At 36.3% G+C, this 22,798-nt stretch overlaps 1 protein-coding gene and 1 long non-coding RNA gene across 6 annotated transcripts in view; one reads left to right on the forward strand and one right to left on the reverse strand.

Moving 5' to 3' along the window:
- Positions 1 to 22,798, reverse strand: part of CTNNA2 (catenin alpha 2) — a 505,236-nt gene that overhangs the window by 9,254 nt on the left and 473,184 nt on the right. For 4 of the 5 annotated variants that reach the window (XM_027660541.1, XM_027660542.1, XM_027660543.1 and 1 more), the window contains 2 exons: positions 22,057 to 22,162; positions 18,931 to 19,065 (listed from right to left, as the gene is read on the reverse strand). In XM_027660541.1, coding sequence (XP_027516342.1) covers positions 18,931 to 19,065; positions 22,057 to 22,162 — 241 coding nt within the window. Of the gene's footprint in view, positions 1 to 7,270; positions 7,415 to 18,930; positions 19,066 to 22,056; positions 22,163 to 22,798 lie in introns of all 5 variants that reach the window. The other variant, XM_027660548.1, reaches the window with a different exon arrangement.
- On the forward strand, positions 7,381 to 18,181 carry LOC113955263. The gene is made up of 5 exons (XR_003530479.1): positions 7,381 to 7,487; positions 10,022 to 10,154; positions 11,035 to 11,076; positions 15,738 to 15,892; positions 16,848 to 18,181. It is a non-coding gene; the product is annotated as an uncharacterized LOC113955263 (long non-coding RNA).

Consider the following 22,798-nt stretch of genomic DNA (forward strand, 5'->3'; position numbering starts at 1 on the left):
TACAAAGATCCATTTTCATATTCAATTGCAGTTAAATTTAAAGAAAAAGGAAATATAGGATATCTAGCTAGCCTGTGCTACTGATCTCCCTCCTCCTGACTTGAGTTCTGATTTAGTTGTAATTTGAGAAAAGAAATAAATTTTAAAAGCCCAAAATAATCTAGCTCTCTTTCAAACAGAGTTTTAGAAGTAAATCTTTTGTTCCTTATCTAGAAAACAGGTATAATAACAAGAAAAAACCCATGTCTTTCTTACAGTCTTACCTGAAAAGCGTCCAAATCATGTCTAGTTGGCTGGAAATTGTACTCAGTGATAAAATGTAGGAGACTTTGGATACAAAAAAATCAATAAAGCACAGAAACACTACATGCTTTACACAAGAATGTGTTATCTCCTGCTATTCCTCCCGATTTTGTCACAAAGAAAACACAAAGAAAAGCAGCATAATGCAGGATTTCAGATTGCAATGCTGAGAACTGTGCTATTTACCCAAATTCTTTTTAAATTTGTACAAGTGTGGTTTATCTCCCCATCTTCAACTGTGAGGATCTGCCACATTTTTAAGGCAAATCTGCTCCTTCAGGTGCCTTCTTATCTTTAAAGTGATGCTTGCCCAGGTCAGCACAGAGACACATTTTGAGGATGGCTGCTCTACAGGCTTTTCTCAGGAAAGGGCTTGGAAACAATGCATCAAACAGATCAGAATGAATAAAACAAAATTCTCCTGTAGAATTGAAGACAGGACAACTGTTCCTTGCTTCCTAATGTTTGCCCACTATTGTCCAGGTATATTTTAGGTCTTGTAGAAGCAGATAAAGGGTTTGATTATTCAAGATACTGAACACTTCTGAGGTGATAAAAGGCTTTCGCTTCCTTGGAGGTGAGGGTCCTTCCAGTATTGCTCAACTCAATCAGTAAAAACATTCATTTCTCTTTTTGATTCCCTGAGCACTTTCCAGGACTTTAAAACAGTATGAAATAAAATAAAAAAAAAACCAAAATCTAATCTCCACAATAGTCTTCAAGGGAGAGCCTTATTTCAGCTTTTCATAAAAGTCCCAGCACTGACAGAGTTAGCTTAATCATACACAGTAAATAATTTGTAATGGAAATTCTATCATTTTATACTAAATAAATTATTCACAATAAACTGTTCTACTTGTTTGACCAACTCAATTAATGGTTAAATAAATAACATTCATCCTAACTAAAACAAATTTTTTCCCTGGTCAATTATGAAATATACAATCTGTAAATGTATTTGTTCATTCAGATTTTTAACTTTAGCTAACATTAAATGCCACTAAAACCCATCAAATCGGGTAAGATTTAATGGAATTACTGGAAGCAAATGAAACCAGAATAAAACAGAAACATTTGTAAAGGCTGTTGTATCTCGAGGAAAGAACAAGCAAAGATGACAGCAAATTGAGAACAAATTGGAATGAGTAAAATCTTGCTCTGAATTCCAAAGGCTCATTTTTATTACTCATGTTTTATAATGCAAATTTTCATTTAGGATGTAAAGAACCTTTTGAGGTCATCTAGTTCAATGCCCTGTTCAAAACTTGAATTAAATGAGGTTGTTCCAGATTTTGTTCAAATTCAAAGCATGTCCAAGGATATGTTTTTCCCACATCTCTGGACTAGAGACCTCAACCCTGAACTTGAATTTCACTATACTCGAGTTAAAACTCTTTTATCTTATATCTAATTGGTATTTCCCATGTTAAAACTTGTTTGTTGTCCCTTTTCCTGTCCCTATGACTATGCACCTCTGACAAGTCTGGATCTGGTTCTTCGAGATCCTCCTCTTTGATAGATGTAAACAACAACTCCCCTTAGCCTTCTCTTCTAAATACATGCAAAGGTATCTAAGAGAGCTGTGTAGATGATGTTTGGGATCTCATTTTCAGTACAAGACCATGTGTCTTATCCAAAGGGAAAAAACTGAGTAACTGCAGAAAGGAAGGAAAAAATATCACCAATTATTGACAATTTTTTAATAGCTCACTCAAGTTAGTTAAGTCCTGTAGTACTCTCTTCAGAAAATACTTGTGTTAGGGATTCCTAATTTACCTGGACTCTTTTTCAACTCTTTTGCAATTCAGTACTTTAGATAGCATTTTCCTTGAGCAACAAACACAGAAGTATTTGTAGCCTCAGTATTTCAAATAATACAAATGGTTTCTGTGCTTTTCACCTCAGGACAATCATCCCCACAAAAAAACCAAATTAATTCAACCACATCTCCAAATCTTCCCTCCAATCCAGAATTTATGTAAAGGAGATGAAGGTATAAATTTGGCTGTTATTGAGAAGAATGCTGAAATGAAAAAGCATTTTCAGGGGCTCTTTTCATATAAAGTTCTTACTTAAATATTGTACATTAGTCATGATTATCTATAGACTTGACTGCACTTAGTTGTCATTGCAAAAATTCAAACTGAATGCCTTTAAATATTAGTCATGATCCAAGAGCTGTTCATGGCAGGTGTCATTGGATCCCCAGAAGAACTTTTTCAGATGTCTCCAGTTGAACAATTTCTCTAGGAATAAAGGCAGGAAAAACAGGGCTGTTCATAAAAGCCACTGATTTGATGTATTCAGTGACCCAGGCAAAGTTTTCAGTTTCCACTTCTATAAATGAAGTCTTACCCTGCACTCATCCTACTTAATTCCAGGTGCTGGACCAAAAGATTCCACACTCCTTTCATGCTTGGAGAAGAAGACCAGGAACCATGGAGTACTTGAGGTTTTTCAGAGGTTCATTTTCTATTGAGATGGGCCAAAGCACCTTTTAAATGATTTGTATAGGTCCTACCTTGCATTAGAATCCTAAAGACAGTACAGTGAATCTGGGAAGAGATGCTCAACATCTGCGAAAAAACTGTCCTTGGATTTGATCCAGTACTCCAAGAATTCAAACAAATCTAATGAATATTTTTTTAGATTGTTTGCTCTAATTTTCTCTTTTGGTCCTCAAATAGGAGAAAAACACACACTACAAAACATATCAATCTCTCCAACATAAAGAAACTAATAAGATTGGAGCCCCAAGACAGTTACTTTATTTAGATAAATGCTCCTTAGAAAACAATTTAAATATTTCTGTCCAGAAAAAATTAGTTTCCTTTCTCTAGGAGTTCACAGAAAGCTGACATCACTTATCTATCAATATATGCCCTCAAAAGAACCCCAAAGTTAAACTTTCTGATTCTTCCTGCCTGAACACATGGTTTAATTCACCTACCCATGTCTCTGTATTTTTTTTTGAAGATATTACTATCCTAAGCAGTTGTCAGTGTCTATCTGAAACAAGAATATTTGCTCCCTAGAAATGGCCCTTGCGTTCCACATGAAGGAAGTCTGGAGTGAACTTCTCAGATGCAGATGTTTACACTTCACTAGATGAATGACTCTCCCACAGCAATGGAGATGAGAGCAAAAACTGCTTCATAATTTAATTTAAAACTTTCTGAATAATAAAATAATTAGTTTTCATTACACTATAGATCTACTCTCATCTTTTTGCACAGCTTGAGTGTGGTAGCCTCCCACTGTTACTGCAAGATTTTTTTTTCCATCTTTTTCAAACCACACTTAACTAGGGTGAAGTCTTTCTCCTGATTTGTTTTGGGGGTTTTTGGTTGGTTGGTTGGTTGGTTTTTGTTTGTTTGTTGGGGTTGTTTGTTTGTTTTTAATTTTTACTTTTAGTTGGCCATCCAGAGTAGAAACTGGAATATAAAATAGAAGACAGAGAAATGCTGGTATTGAAAATTAGGTGTCTTAAGGGGGGATGTAGTGATTGAAACTCATCATTATTCTATAATCTTTTCTGCCTTGAGCTCAGTATTGTTTGCAGAGAGGAAATAATGACAATATTTCCTTCTGTTTTCAGTTCTACGAGGGTACACCGTGTGTTTGCTTTGAAACACTGTGGTGGGACTGATAAAAATCCAAAAGATTGTGACTGAACAGAATCACCTTTCACTTCTCTGAGGTGCAACTGTACCAGGATCAGAACAGGGTGTGAAGGCATCCTGGTTTCTTCCATCCACTGTACACAGTTCGAGTGTGATTGAGCATTTTTGTTGACAATTCAAATGAGTTAGGGTCAAAGTTTAAAAGGATTGCAATTTAAATCAACGTGAAGAGTCCTCTAGAATGCTGGGCACTATCATTGTGACTTCTTTGGCTGAAACAAGATGAAATCCACAGTAATTCACTTTGAGTCAATGGTGTTAAACCAGCCTAAAATTGCAGTGAGAGAGGGCAGGGTGATAAGCATCTCTCTGCCAGCTGACATGGTTTAGAAACAGATGGAGCATTTCACAGCTCTCCCTCACTTCTCATATAGAAAAAGAAGGTAAGAACCAACCCACAAAGTTTTAATTCAACTCGTAAGAGAAACCACCCTGGAAAATAAAGAAAATTTGGGAATTTTACATAGACACCTTAATCATACTGAAAAACTGTTTGATCCCTATAGATGATCTTACATCATTAAACTATTGTTCCCCCTTTGCCAGTATGACCGAGGAACAAATCTGTAATTTAAGCACTGACTTCCTTAAATATATAGGTATAAATATGTTAGTTACTGGTTTTGTTTCAAGACAGTTATACACAATGTGTTTGCAAATACAAAACGATTTTTTTTAAGAATACCATATCGGAAAGTAATTTTCATTTTGCTAACGACTTATTTATGAAGATTCAATTCATTTAAATTAGCATACATTGGAAAAAGTTGCTCAGATATTTGCTCTAAAAGTTTTCATATTAAACACTAAATAAAATCAGCTGAAATATAAGCCTTATAGTATTTTAATTTACGTACATGGAAATAATATTAAAAAAACATTGTAATTGACTAAATACATATTTAAGCATAAGCTGTAAAATTTAGGAATCTGTGCACTTCAGACATTTTAATATTTTTTTCAATCATAGCTGCCAGAAAAATAATTAAACAGGGGAATTAGCTCAGTAAATGTAAAATTATGCTATTTATCCTCCCAGTGTTAAGTTACTCAGGCAAACTCACATCCTGAGGTTGCATGAACAAAAATTTGTTATTAGAATTGGTACAGACAGATTCCAGATTAATTATTGCAACAGTTTAGGTAATTTTGAATATCATTCCCTCTACAAACTCCCTGCTATACAGCTCTAATTTGTTCATCTTAACAGATAAATTTAGAGTGCAAATATCTCTGGATTCAAAGTAATCCACTGACATCTCTGCTCCACAACATCCCCTAAGTTTTGATCACTATGTCTAGTTCATCATAATTATTGAACAACATCAATTCTGATTTCCTCTTCCCAATCCTAATACCACTTTTAAAAAGTTTCCCTCTCTATGCCACCAAAATGGTTTTGTATCACTAAAGTGAGATTAGAGGCATTGTGCAGTTGGTCCTTATCTTTTATCAATTCCATGCAAAAATTAAAGTCTCCTGCATTATGCAAGAGTAATTATGTGCTGAGACAATTTGACAAAACTCATCAGCAAAGGATGTGCTTAAGCTCTAAATTAAATTTTACCTCCAAGCATTTGCTTCTGAAAAGAACAAACTTCAAATCATCTTTAAGAGCAGCAATTCCCATAAAGTTTTCCCAGTGAAACGTTAGAGACTGACTAACCTGCTTTTCCTTTCCTACTGAAAGGATTAAAGTTTGCTGGGGAAGCTAAATTTGCTTAACAAGCTCGTGGCTTGGCAAAGGAAGATTTGGAGATTTCACTACAGGAATAAACAGTAGTAAAACTCCTTGTGCACATTATTCAAAGCCAGAAAAGTTACCTACCACCTGTCAGGGAGACATTTTTATATTCTTTGTCCTTATTTTTCTCTCTGACAGGAAAGGAAACAATCATTAGTGAAAATTTTGGTATCTGGCTTTGTAAACAAGGCTCTTATTCTCCCAGAATTTCATTCAGATCTCCTATGCATTGATACAAAGAGCATCCCTGAGTCATCAGGGAGGAATATCTATCCATCACCACAGACCAATCCCCAACATGTGCCACTGACCAGAAGATGGAATGGTCTGCATCCTTAACCAATTGCTCAAAGCCACCTAGTCACCTGGAAACAGAAGTACTTCATCAATCAAACTATGGACCACCTCTGCAGAAAAGGCTGTGATTGCACTCTCCTCGTCTTTGATTTATGGAGAATGTGCTGCTGCCTTTTAGTGCCTCTCACTAAGACAAGACCCCACACAAAGCTGGTAAAGAGCTTTAAATGAACAAGAGCAGCAAGATTTGCAGAATCCCCAGGGGCCAAAATCTTCGTATGATCCTTCTTCTGCCCTTTAGTATGAGAGCTCTGACATCTTGACAGTTTTAATAGATACCCAAGAGGCAGAACAAGAAAGGAAAATCTTCGTAGTCTGTCTTGTCTTTTTTAAAATGCTGAGAGATATTAAAACAGTGAAGCAGTAATACTTGGGGCCAAGGGACATAGGTAACAAGACAATGCTTTAAAGGAAAATAGTAATGTTTAGGTAGTGACAAAAAGAAAAACACCAAGAAATTCAGTTAGCAGTATCCCTGCCCATCTCAAGTTCTTATCACAGAAAAAAATAATAAAATGCTTTGATTTATAATTTCAAAAGTTAATCTCAGTTACATCTCCCGGGGTTTCCCGCTTAATTTTAAGTCTATCACAATTTACCTTTGAATTTTATTTTATCTATAAAATAATCGGCCTATTGTCAATACACAGCTTCATTAAATATTCTGGGCAAAGAAAACAAAAACAGTAACAGAGAATACAGGAAAAAAAAAATCCTGTCCCATATAAACAGCTATTATCCACAGTTAGTAATGTTAAATATATAAATAACACCACCTGTCTTTCATCATAAAGAACTTAAGAAAAAGTATGGCCCAGCTCTGTAATTAAATACTGTAATTAAGTTAATGGAAGTTTAGCAATTGAGTTCAAGGGGACCAGGGCCTGACTTTTAGCAAGGCAAGTTAAACACTGAAGGATCAGTTTAACCATCAGTAAATGGACTGTCTCTGCAGAGAAACGTGGCCATTGCTTTGCAGATGATGTAAACTCTGGGACTTCAGGACAGGAAGGAAATGCTTTTTCTCAGGTGACTAAGACAACACATGCAATTAATTCTGTGAGTCCTACGGTTAATTAAAAAAAAAAAAAAAAGAAGCTATCAAAAAAAATCCCCCTTTACCATGTCTCTTCCCTCCACCCCCAGATCTATAAAGACATAGATGAGACAGGAGGTTACTCACCGTTGAGGAGTCACCGCTTCCAGTCTCAAGTGTAGCTCCCTCAGCACAGGTGGGTGGGTGGGTGGAAAGTTGACTAGCCCTGCCCCCATCTATGACATCACACTCTACCTCATAAAAGGTAGTGAAAGTGCTCTGAACTCCAGTCTGATTTCCGAGAGATACAGAAAAGAGATAGTGAGAGAGAGAGCAAGAGAAATATTCGTGCCGTAGCGTAGAGGTGAGGAGAGAGGGAAACGTGTGCTGAAGGAGCTATGCTTGGCCAAGGAGACAGGGACTCCTCCACGATGAGTGACCCCGCTGGCTGGTGGTTCCTCTCACTTGTTCCCATAGCACAGGTTAAGCCTGCAAAGCCCTAAAGGGTTTGCTGATTCAGAAAGTGGGTAATTTTTGGCATCTTTTGATGAAAACCAGAGGACAAAAAGCTCTGTCACCGTTAAACGCTAATTGACATCAAATCAGGCATGAATTTGGTTCATAGACTTCCAAACGACACTGTTTAATGTTTTTTTTGTACAGCCAAACTGCACAAAAACATACATACCAGTGCAAGCAGGTAAAATTCCAGTGACTACAACTGGAATTATGCTTGTGTCCCCCCAATGCTGAATAAACATCCAATCCACACCTCTGGAATGACCCTTGAGCAGAGTAAACCAGAGGGTTGGCCTTCTGTATACCCTCTATACAGCACTATATGAATGTGGTCAGCAAAGAATTATGGTTTTCTTGCATTGCAAATGAGAACCGACAAACTGTGCTGAGAGAACAAGCGAGGGAAGTATAAAAATTCTGGGCATACATTTATTTACAGAGCACACTTTCAAAGTTCCAGAAAATATCAACAAAATTGCAAAGAGGTGATGTTTTTAAATACGTGCATTTTTAGACAGTGACAACCTTACAGGTTGAGGCACATTTTTTTTTTCAAACAACATCCCGAGGACTGAAATGGGGGGGGGGGTAAAATGGGATAATCATTGTAATTTTTTGTAAATGGAATTTTTATCATCCAAATTCTGGAAAACCAGGTTCAAGAGTAAGCATAATTGCTTAAATTATTCACTGGGATTTTCTTGATAACCTATCTGTATACAACAAGTGAAAAAAACCAGTATATGCTGCTAAACTTGACTCCATTTAATAAAACTGTTTAGAGAATGAGGGACTATTCAGTGCCAGTACAGAGTGCTAACATAAGATCCTGCCTTTTGGAAGAGGAAAAATGAATGCTCCTTAAATCTCTTTTAAGACTATGGATTATAAGCACGCTGAGCTAATATTGATGTTTCCCCTTAGGCTTTTTGATGCTAAAGGATCATCTGAATTGTAATCTAATCATGATTAGTTTTTCTGTCTTAATAATGATTAATGTGCATTCCCTGCTCTGTGTGATCTTTGTTTTTCTCTCCTTCGCTTCTATTGAAAAGAGAAAGTGTGTGACTCATGTCTGGTACCAATCCCTTCACCTAACAGCAAAAGTCAAGTATTTTTCTTCTTACCCTTCAAAACTTTCATCATAATGTTAATCCTGCAGTGTCTGCAGATGCTACTTTAAACCAGTATATTTGTGGGTTTAAAAACTTAACAAATGGGTGCCCAGTTGGCAAAATGAAGAGTTACTGTGACTTAGAGATGATATGGAACTCCAGGAACACAATGCAAAACTAGGCTGCAGCTGAGCAATGCTAAGTGATGATAGTGCTGTTCACAATTGAATTAAACACACATCTGTCTGATTTCTCTGTGCATCTTCTTGACTACAAGCTATTTGTATGCCTGAAGACAGAGAGGAGGAAAGCCACCTCTGGTACCCTGTATTACATTGAATCCTTATTAATATTTATGTCTAATGGCCTGCTAAAACTAAAGAAAAATCATAATTTTTAAAGGCTTTTATGGTAAAAAGTACCAAGCAGAATTCAGTTAATTCATAACTTAGATAACCTATGCCCTGACTACTGCACCACAGTTGTTTTTGCCAAATAAAGTAGGAATATATTTGAACTCCTGTGACCACCAGACCTTATGAAGGCTAAGCAACGTTGCTGATTCTGATAAAGAGAAGAATGTTCAGAGGATATGTCTTTAAATATGAGAAATATTACACCTCTAATAGTGGTTCTGAGATCTCCTACAGAGAGACTTAAGAGTGAGCAAGAGTTAAATTATCTTTTATTGGAATAGAAACATATGGAAGCAGCACAGTTAAATCTCAGAAGACTGAGTATGAACAAGGATATTCTCCAGTAACAATACAAGACAAGGAATATGGAGAAATATGGAAGATTCCATCACGATAATGTGATATAAACAGTTCAACAGATTAGATAACAGATAATACCCCAGATCTGAAATCTTGCTTTGATCTTCTCAGTATGACATCTGTGGTTTATAAAGAGAAAATTAAGGGAAGAGCAAAGTTAAGACTGAAGAGCAAAGTTAAGACTGAGTTGTGAACATACACTAGAACACATTACTCACCTATTAAAACATATTCTTGAATAAAAGCACGGAAAGAATATATTTCATGAATACTTTTAAAAATGTTTATACATTCAAGGAAAGACAGAAATATTCTAAATGTTCCAAAGAATTCAACTGAGGTTAATTAAATGAATGCATGGAAATGCAAAGAAACAGTAAATGAAGACTTTATTATCAAATGTTTTCTTAAGGGATGTAAGTTAAGTCCAACAGCATAAGAACACTGTGAATGCAGGTTGAGTAATTGATTTAATATTTTGCACCCAGGCAGTAGAAATCAACTTAAAAAAAGGGTCCATGTTCAGTCTGACCTCAAAGATCTGCTGGAAAAAAATCCTCGTGTGCTTTCTTTCTGGCTTAAAGAGATGAACAAATGATGGAAAGGGCAGGCACCACACAGGTACCACTGGCTCCTCTCTATAAAGCTTGAGTAACAGCAAGATTGTGAAAAGTTGAGGAGAACCAACAGCACAGAAGCATTGCACAGACTGGTATTATCCAGAAGGGAAAAATGGGTATATTTTAAGAAATTGAAACAAGAGCTTGAAAAGGCCACATGAAAATGCCAAGGTGATACAGATCATTAAAGTCTGAGAGTTTAACACAGACACACCTCTGACCCAAATATGTCCAGTTTCTGTAGTGGATCAACCTGATGGATAAGTGGAAAAATCCTTCTTGTACATTATCTGTCATAGTTCAGGAATGGTGAAATATGCAACCTCCTACCTGACACTGAGAAAAGCTGTAACTTCTCTAAGTTTTTGACAATGGAAATGCTGAATTTAGTTAGAGGTATAAAGAAAAGGACGAAAATTCTTCTGCAGTCATTTGGTTCAGATATTGATGCTCTAATCCAGTTTTACAGAGTTCTAATTTGGCCTTTGATGAGATTTAGGACACATTACTTGTAGACTTCATCTCAGTTTCTAGAGATACTATTACCTACCTGGTAACTTAGTTCACAAGGTATTTTGATGATGTATTGGTCAGAATCTGAAAGAACTCATGTTAAAAGAGAGCATTTGAGAATATCTAACAGTAAGAGGTTAGGACTGATTTTTCTGATACTGGTTATTTTTTTACTTTGACATTTTACTTTTTTGTGGATGCAGCTGCTTATCAGTAATGTAAGATTAATGATGTGATAACAGATATATTCTTCCTTTGCTTCTATGAGGTACATAAATAAATATTTCCCAGCTGTGGAAGAAAATATTTCACAGGTTAAAGATAAAGGTAACTTTTAACCTTCCTCCCTGTTTGTTCTCTTCCCAAAGGCTATTATGACCTCCTGCATTTAATGGAAACACATTCATATTGTGAGTTCTATTAAATACTTTGTTGTAAGTTGTTCTGTTCAGTATTTGCAGCTGATTTTGATCAGGCTGAGAAAACCTGTTGATGTTTTTCCTTCAGGGTATGTCTTCTTGTCTGTGAGTGTTTCTATGTGTGTGTTACTCATCTGGAACTCGGGTTGTCAAGAACAATAATTAAAGTTAAAGGAACTGATGAGTTTGAACTGAAGTTGTTATTCTTTTAATATCTGCAAAAGCACCACCTGACAGTACTTCTAGAAGTGAGATTTAGTCTCATCACTATCCAACTCAGGGAATTAAAAAATGGCAAGTGCTACAAGATGTACTTTGTATAAGAAACAAAATCCAAAATATCCTATTGTGTGCTAAATCTGTCATTATGTAAATTCAGTTCTCCATAATTCCATGAGAAAGAAAAAAAAAACAAAACAAAACCCTAACTTTTATTTAAAGCCTCAGGATGTACCTATTAGCAAATCTCTGCATTAGGGAGGCCAACTGACAGTGCCCCAGGGGAAAGGAATTCTTATTTAATACAAAATGGTGACACTTGGTCCCAAACCATCTCTTTCAAAGGCAGTAATACAAGAAAAGAAGGAAATGTGAAAAAGCACTTTATTCCTCTCTTTCTTTATAGTAATTTTTACAGGAATAATCTTTTAGGACCATATCTTAGAGTATGCTAGAATGGGCTTTGCTAATTATTGCAGGGTTGGTGCAATTTGTGTATCAGAAAGCCATAATATTCTTATTTTTTTCTCAACTCATTCAGCATGGCCTAGAATAGGAAAACAAGCTGAACTAAAGCCATAACTACTGTAGCAGAAAAGCTTTGAATTTTTGAGTGGTTACTGTTTTTAAAGCAAATGCAGTATGTAATGAAGCTCACACAATAGTATTTCCTTCAATTCTCTAATCTTTTTCTATGATCATATTTGTTTCAAGCTTTAGTCTTGAATCTGTAACACTTTGCTTTGTTCTTATGGAATTAAGTGGATTATTTGGTATCAGAAATGCTTTCCTTTGCAGAAAACTCTTCTAATGAGAAATTTCAACAAATGTAATCTTCAGAAATTCATGAATATTTGTCACCTGATAAAGCACAAGAGTATGTTCCCTCTGGCCAAAATGCTTCTTAATAAGAAGAAAATCTGACCTGTCTAAATTTGAACTTATTGAATGTAGACATATAGATGGTGCTTCTTGTCTCCAAGAATATATTCTAATGAAGACAAGTGCAGTGTGATTTTGCTTTGCAAATTAAATTATAGATAACATCTCTCCATTTATGTAGGATATATTGTTTCATATTGTTTCATATTTATGTGTATGTGTGTTTACATAAGCATTTGTATACAAGATGTTTTCTTAGACCTGAAAATAACCTTGCATCAAGAAATTGGAGCTCCAAAAGAACAGAGATTATTGCCCCAAAAATATTTTCTTTTTGAATTTTTCAGTTCTATCTTAAGCTTCATTCATCCACTTTTCCTTACATGGAGTAAACTTTGTCTTCACTCAGATGCTTTGAGGAAACAGCCATATACTAACAAAAATATATTAACCTTTCCAAAGGCTTCTACAAATTCTTGCACAACTTTTGACTTGAAATGAGTTGATTACCAACATTGGATCTGCTCAGAACTGTCTGCTTGGGGCTTGAATCCCTCCAATGATGCCAATTGCATAAACTCTGCGCTCCTGGTCCACACTACCTTTACTGGGAAGCAATAGATAAGTTACATATAATGAATTAAATCTTTATTATTGTCAAATATTTGAGAGAGGTATTTCAAATGGCTTTAGAGCCACTAGAGATACATCTATTTATGTCTTTTTTTTTCCTATTCATCTTTGAGATGTTTCATAGGATAATTAGAAATTCCTCACTGTTTTAACTTTCAGAAAGCCCTAAGACAGTGCTTCCATAAAATACATCATATATAATGAATATATGACCATGAGGGATTTTATCAGCACTCATTTTGATTAACCTGCATAACTCACTGGTGCCTTTATCCCCTAGCAGGAGTAAATTGACTCAGTGTCAGGATGATAAATTTTTTATGTTACCATATCATTGGGTAGTCCCTTTCTTGGACAGTGTATTGAGGGACATCCTGTGCCAGCAGGAGCTGGAGACTCCTGCGTCAGTCACAAATAGAAAAGCTCAAATTTTTTCCAGATAAAGGTTTATCAAAACCAGTGTAAATATCACATGCCTCATACAGCCATATATTTTGGAACAAAGTACATTTACTATGGCTTTATTTCACCCTCTCGAGTATCAATATGTCTGCATACATTCAAACACATATGCAGAGGTTACTTAAATATCTCTCCATCCCAAACTGCCCAGCTGAAACATCTGCCTGTATTTTTCATTTCTTTAATTTCGTCCAAAGCAGGTGACATGAGCTACTTGAATATACAGAATAGATCAAGGTCTCTCTTGACACTTGCTGAGGGTGCACTCAATCCCATGGTCCATATTGCTGACCCAATATTGACCCCTGAGGGACACCACTCATCATTCTTCTCCACCTGGACATTGAGCCATTTACCACAACTCTTTCAGGGAGACCATCCAGCCAACTCCTTATTTTTTTGATCCATCTGTCAAATCCATCTCCTTAGAGATGAGGATATGTGGGCCAGTCGTTCCATTTCTATTATAAATTAATAGTAAAACTGATTTTCTTGCTAGCTAAGTAACAGCAATAACCCCAACAGTTTTGTTGATTCACCAATTCTCCCTTCAGGAAACTTTCTTTTACATAATGCTAAACTCTTGCCTGATTCAGGAGGAATTAAATCACTCTATTTGCCAAGCTCCAAAACAACACTTTGTCCGTATTCTTAAGCATTTTACATGCAAAAGTTCTCTTTGACTGCCAACTTTAAAGCAAAGGAAAGCACTCCAGAAAGGCTTTATTTTTCAGGAAAATGAAATAACCCATCAGTGGCTCTTAAGTAAATGTTTAGGTACATGCTCTTAATCCAAATTCAATGAAAGACAGCCTTACTCACTTTTAATAACAGTTGAACCTCAAATTACCTGATTTTTCTTTGAGTTTCTAGAATTAATAAGTAGCAACTTGATACTTCACTGCTCACACACATACCAACTTGCTTTTACAGCACGAGGTAGTTTACAGTGATTCAGCCTTAAGGAAAGAAAAGTAGAACCTTTAAACTATCTTCTTTTATTCCATGTAAGATCCATAGGCAGAATTGATAAGGACACTGCCAGCTCACCTGAAATAACTGCTGGATGTTCCCTGTCACTCTGTGATAAATAATGAGGTTCATTCATTTTTGATGAGAACCAGCTCTTTCTGGTTACCTTACTCTTATCACTGATCAAGAATAAACATACATCTATTTTGCCTTATGTCCTGTATCTGTTAATATTTTTATGTATCCACCCTCCCAGTCAAGGTGCTATGGCAATTTTTGTAATGTCCTACTCAAAATTAATGGGGTGGCTCCAGCCCTTTTACCTTCCTTTTCCCACCAAAGCCCTCACTGAAATTCCCCAAGGAGGAGCTCCTCGGTAAACTCACAATCTTAACTAAACTGCCTTGTATCTTCAACAGATTATAAGAATCCTTCTCTGAGTATTGCAGTTGAAACTATTATGTTAAGATAAATGGGATTTGGAAACCAATTGGGAACTAGACCCAGCTAAAGTATATATTTGGAGAGCGCTTTGGCTGTTGATTCCATGTATTTGGACAGTGTTTAAAGACACATGGTACAACACTGCATATCTGTCTGGCTCAGAAGTTTCAGTCTTTCTGGGTAAATTTTCTGATAATACAGCTGATTAGATCTGTAGAGCTCCAAATCAAACCTGAACACGATAAGGGGCTGCCTTGGATAAGGGATTTTCTTAGATTCTGCTCAATCTAATCCTACATGAAAATCTGTGGCAAATCTACTAACATAAACAAGAATTTTAAAAAATGCAAGCTCATGGCCTAAATGGGTAGTAGGTAAATAAGCTGATCAGCTTCTGAGCAGCAGTAAACAGAACAAGTGGATATTTATTCTAGAGTAAGAAATGAATATATATATTTGTTTTATTGTAATGCTCTTGCTAACAAGAGGTAAGAAGGAACACTAGAAAAATAAAGCAGCCCTACAGTCAAAAGTCTGAATTTGTATCCAAATGAGAAACATCATCATTAAAAGCAACTCTATTGAACAAAAGTAGCTCCCACAAACAGGCAAGGCTATCAGCAAGAGCTAAGTATATGCAAATGGGATTTACTGAGAGTAGTGTATGCTCAGCACCTCAGAGGATTCATTCCAATACAACAGTGCAACTGATTATGAAGCAAATACACATTACTTTAAATAAACTAAGGCAAGAGACAAAGCAAATTATTTTGAAATGCTTTTACTCTGTAATTTCATTAAAGGACATTGTTTATTCTTAGAGGGGAACTACAAATTGAATATTAAAATTTAAAACTACAGAAATATATATCTGTTTATGGACCAGGGTCAAAAAGACTTTTATTAGGAACAAGAATATCATGTACATAGATCAGAAATATTTGCAAAATCTTTTGTAATTTTTTATATTAATTTGTGTTTGCTATTATCTAACCTCTTCATCATTTTTACTTACTTTCTTCCCTATAATCTTCTTCCAGTTTACAAGGCTACTTACTGAAGGACAGGTAGAACACAGTTTTTTTCTTATTTTACTTTCCAAAACTCAATTGGAATCAGAAATTAGAAGTCTCATCTTGCAACATAAAGGACCAAGTCAACAGACAAATTGGCCTTTCTCCACTGATATAATGAGGTATTAGCTGGTGTATCCTAACTCCCAATTGCCAGGTCTTACTCATCTGGTAAAAATAGTTTTGCTATCTGCATGGAGGGAGTTTGATGGGAAAGATCAAAGGAGAAAAAAGAACTTGGAGGGAAAAGGAATGGGAAAAAGGAAAGGGAAAAACAGTGGGTTCTTTACTGAAATAATTTACACTTCAGGACTGTGACATTTTCTTACTTTTTGATCTGTTTTCCTATTTGCAGCAAAGTCACTGATGCCAAAAAGGACCCCTTCATATGCTATGCTAGTACCATATCAATCTATAGAGGAAAAAGCAAACAAGATCAGCTTTAGGCTTATTTTCAGAGATAAACCATACTGAACTACTGAATCTTGTAGGGGTGAAAAAAAATAGAAGTTTCATCAAAATATATATAGCACATTATGTGTTATGTAGACAATATTTTTGAAGTTGTTGCAACATATTTTTCTCTAACCAAGCTATAGGAACTGTGGGGTGGCTTTCATCTGTCTTTTAGGTCTTAATTGGTTTTATGTCTCTTTCCTTTTTATATAAATATGCAGACACCCACACACAGATTCAAACATACATATGCATACATTCATTTCATTTATAAATATTGATTAATATTCTTAATAATGAAAGTATTCAAGCAGAGATTCTACTCCCTATAAGAATTCTGAATCATAAGTCATCTTTTGGATTGATCTGAATGATACTGTGGTTCTCTGAAAACACAGTAGTAAATCACAATATTGTAATAATCATCCTGGTTCTTGATATTTACTTCAAAACACTTAAATATAGTGCAAACATAAAGTTAATTCCATAGTCACAGGTTGGGAAGCTGGAATTCTGGATTTCTATAGTACTTCTAACATTGTACTGTATGCAAGTGGCCAAATAATGGTATTTCATTTTGATACAAATAAAATACTGTTTATTTGTAATTGGCTATCCAAGAGAAAATGAAGAAGAAGATGGAAGCAGAAGCAGCAAGTAGACAAGCAGATGTAGATGTGCACTTGGATACCAGACCTCTGGATAGCAAAGGAGCATACAGTACCCAGCACCTTGAAGATAAACAGGTCAGAAAACACTATCAGGAAAGCACTGCACTGTGTTATACCAGATCACAAGATAATGCTCTCACAAAGGGATGCACAGGAGTTCAACTCTGTGTCACCTCCTGTTCAGGGCACCAGCAGAAGAAGTGAGCTGGGCAACCTTCAAATTTTCCGTACATCGGTACTACCGAGTCTTGGGAACAGAACCAAATCATTTCTGCATTTGAAGCTAGTTTTGTCTTTGCAACTGACTGTAAAACCCCAACGAAACAGAAACACAATGGTGATGAAGCCTGGTAAGCAGCGGGTGCCAACAATGCCAGACTGGGAATGATGAAGTCAAGCGGTTCGGCCACTTATAGTTTCACAACGGATGGGGATGTTCCAGGAACGAATAGATGCTCGAGGTTCACAATGGCTTATTCAGCATTCACATACACTGAATAAAGAGACTCGAAAAAAGAAACACACACAACCACAAAAGCCAAGCTGGTTGAAGCACTGATTTGGGGTAATTGTTGTCGAGAGATGAATATGACGACTCGATGGGTATGAAAAGCTGGACCCAGATGGCAGTAGGTAAGAAAAGATCATAGCAATCAACTCTGCAGCATAGCTGTCAGCAATACAAGGACAGATCATTCCGTTAATATCAGGAGAATGGAAGAGGATCTTTTCATTGCTGTGGGAAGATCAAGGTATTAAAATTACATACGTACATACGTCAAGAAGTGAAGACCAATTGCAGGACAGATACAGGAACCTTTAAGCAGCTCCTTTTAGGATTGTTATGTATGACTTCAGAATGTTTGATCCAAGAAAGCCTGGCAAATGTTTAAGACCTTCTACAGTGCTTTGCAAAAAAAAAAAAAAAAAATATTATGTGGTTGAGAACGTTTTCTCTGACTTCTGATATGCTTGAGGAAGGCCAGTGATGTCACTGGGGAATCTTATGGATGGAATGAAGGGCACAAGTTAGTTGTCCTAATAATCTTCGTACTTGATTGGGCTTAAACAATGAAAGGGTGCTTTTTCAAAACCACATTTGAAAACAGTTTTTTGGAAGCATGTCGGGTCTCACAAATCACCATTGTTTTGAAAACACACTCAGGAGAGTGAAAATATTGCACATTTACATATGTGTGGTCTGTATTTGAGTTAGAGGATAACAAATGTGTCACGGGGCTAATACTAGGGTGAAAGAACAAAAAAAGGAAATTGTGAAGAGCAGCAATTGCTACTGCTTGGTTCTAGTATTCTCCCAGAGGCACAGAAGCCAACATAAGGAGAATGAAAAGAAAAAATACTTTAAAAATACAGAAAACTCATTGTTTATAATATTACTGCTGCTGCATATTCCTGTCTTTATTTCTAAAAAAGGTTGTGTGTAAAAAGTTTGTAGTGTTCATTGAAAATAACTGAAATAACTGGACAGGCACTAGAGCATATAATCATTGTGCTTGCCAATAGTATTTGAAAACAGCACATGCATCAAAATTTAAAATATTTTGCTGGCCTTCCAGATTTTTTTGCTAAACCTAGTGTGCATTGGAACCTGAGTGAATGAAACCCATTAGTCATCACCATCTTAACAATATGCACTTCATACAGAGCTGGCTTCTGAACAGAGGAAGGAAATTACCAGTACTAACAAAGGAAAGAAGATTTATAATGAGCAAATATACAAAAGCTCCAAATAATTATAATATTCACAGCTTGGCAGTGACTTTCTAGGCTATAAAATTACTTTTCTTTTGGAAGAATGAAGATTTTACAAGGTTAATATAAACAAAGGGTAATTGGAAAATCAAATTGCTCTACACAAGCTATTGTAAGGCCTGGAATAATGGTGATAACATTTTTAAAAAGCTTGCTTATGAATCAGTGGATTTTTGTTTTGTGTATTACTGCAATCAAAAATGCTCCCTTTCAAGTGCTACGTGGGAAACATAAATGGCTAAATACAAATCCCAGCTTACCCCTGATACAATGAGTTCTCCTCCCAGGTTCTGAACTTCTGCCTTCACTTTGCTGCAGATATTGAGCTGGTGGCAGTACAGGGCAATGCGCTGCAGGTAGGCCAGCAGGTCCTGTTTGCAGGCTGAGTCTGGGCACTGCAGAATGAAAGAAATATATCATTAGATTGTAGCTGAGTTTATGTGATTGGAGACAGGTCACCAGACAGAGGCAACGTGTGTGTATTAGATGGATCTATTCCACTTTGTCTTTACATGATGTACTTGATGAAATGTGAAAACTCAAACTCTGTCTCTAATTTAACTCAATATTTATGAATTGTAGCCTGGAGATGCACTATACCTTTCTGGAGAGAGATGAAACCTCTCTGTCAGTCACTAATGAAAGGCAATGACAATAATATGATCACTGTGAGTATTTACTTATGATATCAGATTGTACTGAAGAATCTATTGAGAAGTCAAAAGACCAGGTTTGACCTGAAACTCCACAACGTGGACCAGTTAAAGTCCAGACAAACCCAGTTCTCTAATGCCAACTCTTGCCTGTGTTGCCATCTTCCCTGGCATTTGTGCAGACCTTCAGAGGACACAGCTCTGCCTCAGGCTTGGCAGAAACCAGATCTCTCACTGACACCTGAAGGACTTGGGAGGCAGAGGTGAGGCTGCTTGGGTTTGGTAATGACAGATTTGGCAATCTTATTTTTGATGCTGAAATGCCTTAACCTGTGCCAGAGAGAAATTATTTACTGAAGTGTGAGCGATATATTGCAGAGTATCTCAGCAAATGACACCAGTATTGCAGCCCTTCTCAAGAACACAGTGAGTTAAGCTGGTCCCTCTGCATGTCTAAGGGATAGTTCTCCATCCTAGAGGGAATGCTGTCTACAGTCCTGTACTTTAAGATACTGTGAATCAATCCCAAATGTGTGTTGATACAGATTAGATTAGGTCAAATGTGCTAGACACTGTGAGGGTTTTATAATCAATATAACTAGAAAAGGCCCAAGTAAAATTTATTCATAGTCCCTGGGACTCTTAATAGAAACTGCATCTTCCCCCACAATATCAAGAGCATAATAAACAACAGTCTTGTAGTTAATATTCAAAGTCTTGCCTCAAGAGAACAGACCTCTGTAATTCACTCTGATGAAACAGTGCTAAAAGGGTTCATTGCTAACAGCATGTCTCCAATAAATGCCCTTTGAATACCCTTTGAATGCATAGCTTGGGGAACAAAGATTCCAAATATGCCTTCTTAGCATCTTACAAAGTCTATGCTCAATTTTTAAAAAAAATATTATCAGAGCATTTCAAGAAAAACTGATAGAATTAAACACACATGAGCCAACAGTATCACAGCCTCTGACTTGAGATCGCTGCTCTAACCCAGCAGATAATGCTGCCCAGGAATGAGTTCATGATGAACCAGTTGTATATATTGTTGTCTATAACCCTGAAAGTAGTCACTTTGCTTTTTTCTCTCCCTTTAAAACTAACAAGAAACAAAGCTGGAGGTCCATTGTGGCTGTCAGGTTAAATGTGCCCTACACTTATGGTAATGCTACAAAGCCTCTTTTCCTCAGACAGACGCCACATCTTTCAGACATGAATCCCTAAGAAACCTTTTCTCCCTACCAGTGCCAATTTAATACAAAAATATTTACCCTATTCTTGAAGTCTATGAACTGAAAGAAATGAATTTTTAAAGCAATAATTCTAGAGAGCTGTCAAGGTTTTAAATATAAGCACCTTGGAGTGAAAAAATGTAAGAGTTCTCTCATTGGAACAATAATTAAAAATGCAACTGTCCATAAAAAGTTTATATTGCATGAGGGTCTCTAAAGTTCTGTGAAATATCATTAAAGTGCAAGCATTAAAACAAATAATTCATTCTGAAAGTGCTTTCACTGTTTATTATTAAAGTGTTACAGTCCTCTGAAATTTAAAATGTGACTCAAGCCAATGCACTCTAAGCATAACAAGTCTCTTTGTGTTTCTTTCTTTAAAATATTCCACCTCTGCAAATACTTCAGACTAGGAATTTCATCAGCTGACAGATGGATTTCTTCTTTCTTGTGCTAAAATGAACAGATGCTACTTTCAAAGGATTGGAATGGGTTAACTACAGGAGAAAATGCCTGCTCATAACGAAGAAACTCTAAACCCAAAATTTCCAAGGTTGTAGGAAAATGGGCAGCTTCAGGTTTCTTGCCATTTTAGCTCCTATTCCATGGTAGGGTATGTTACACACTATTACATTCTTTCTTGGAGAAGAAAAAGACATACTTATTGTGAAGAGAAAGATTAGAAGCAAGGAAGTTATCGGTTCCCACTTCCAGTGGATTTTCTCCTGATGATAACGAGAGGAAAGGAACTATTGGAAGTTTACAAGTGAAAAAAATAGTCAAATTTAATTTGCCTGAATCTAAAATTAACTACCTAGGACCTGGATTTGAAATTTGGCTCTTGACTTTTAGTATGCTGCTTCCTCTCGCTCTCCAGATGGATCCAGATGGAATCCAATCTGAAAAATTATATATCTAGTGAGTTCATCTTTCCAGTTGTGATATGAGTTTGGTACTGGGAGTGAGGACACAGAACAGGGACCAGGGGCCTGTTAAGGTGAAATACTCACAATAGCCTGATGCAAAGCAGGAAACTGGGAGTCAAGGAACATTGAAGAAGAAATGTGCCATATCAAGGGAAGTTGCTGAAAGAATGAGCTGAAAAGAAAGCAAGGATTCCAAGGCATATGGTAAAGGTAACAGAGCATCTGAGTCTCTACTGCTTCCACAACAGCAAATAAATTTTGGACTCGATGATCTTAGAGGTCTTTTCTAACCTAAATGAGAGTCTCTGTCAGTCTAATTCTAACACAACATCTGGGCCCAGGAATGAGGTGGAATAGGTCAGGCATTTTTGAGCTTTAGAGAGACTTGTTTGTGACTTTCCTGTACTGCAAAACCCAACTGATAGGTACAGAAAAACTGCTATTCGATGGGTAGATCAGTGTCCAGGTGGTGACTTCCAGCAGGTGATTCTCTGCCAAGTAAAGATAACCTCTTCCCGCAAAAGGCAACTCATCTACAGAGGCCACATTGCATTTCTGCTCATTTTTGTGGTTACCTGATCAGCTACTGCCCGTGCCAATTTGTCCATCCTCGATCCTGCCTCTGCAATCTTCTTGGCTGCATTAATGACATCTGATGTGTTCTTCAGGGGGCCTTTGCCTCTGTGAAATACAAGACAATTACGCACAACCTACATAAATCATGGGAGGCAACAGTTTTAGTGACCCTGTTTAGCGTTTGATTTTAAAATAGCAACACGAATGACTTCTTAATTTATTAGAATCTCACCTTTTAACTACTTTATAGTACAGTTTGATTAAGAAATCGGTCTGCTGCATTTCCTCTCCCTTACAAAATGCCTCACCAGCAATTTAGTGTGATGGTGCCTTCAAGCACATGAGCTGTACTTAAAAGTATATGCATTTTTAAGTGCTCATTAAGCTCTTTCTGGAATACACAACTATTCAAAAATTATGTGATTCCCAAGCAATTGCTAAATGTTAAGCCTATCACGTCTAGGGCAAGAATGTCACATTTTAGAAAACTTTTTTTTAGTAGTTTTTTTTTTCTGCTGGAAAATAAAGACATGCGAAGCAGAATACTTATATTATATTTAAATATTACACTTAAAACATGTATAATTAGCTTCAAGATTGATCTTTCACTATATTTTTAACATGATGTACGAAACTCTCATTTTAGTCTATAAAGTAACCAAAGTGCATTAAGACAAAAATTAAAAAGTCACCACAGACTTTTCTGAGTTTGTTTCACAGTCAAAACTTTAATCCTGTTTG

The sequence above is a fragment of the Corapipo altera genome, unplaced genomic scaffold (assembly GCF_003945725.1).
Source record: "Corapipo altera isolate COAL_440 unplaced genomic scaffold, ASM394572v1 295, whole genome shotgun sequence".
Taxonomy (NCBI): Eukaryota; Metazoa; Chordata; class Aves; order Passeriformes; family Pipridae; genus Corapipo; species Corapipo altera.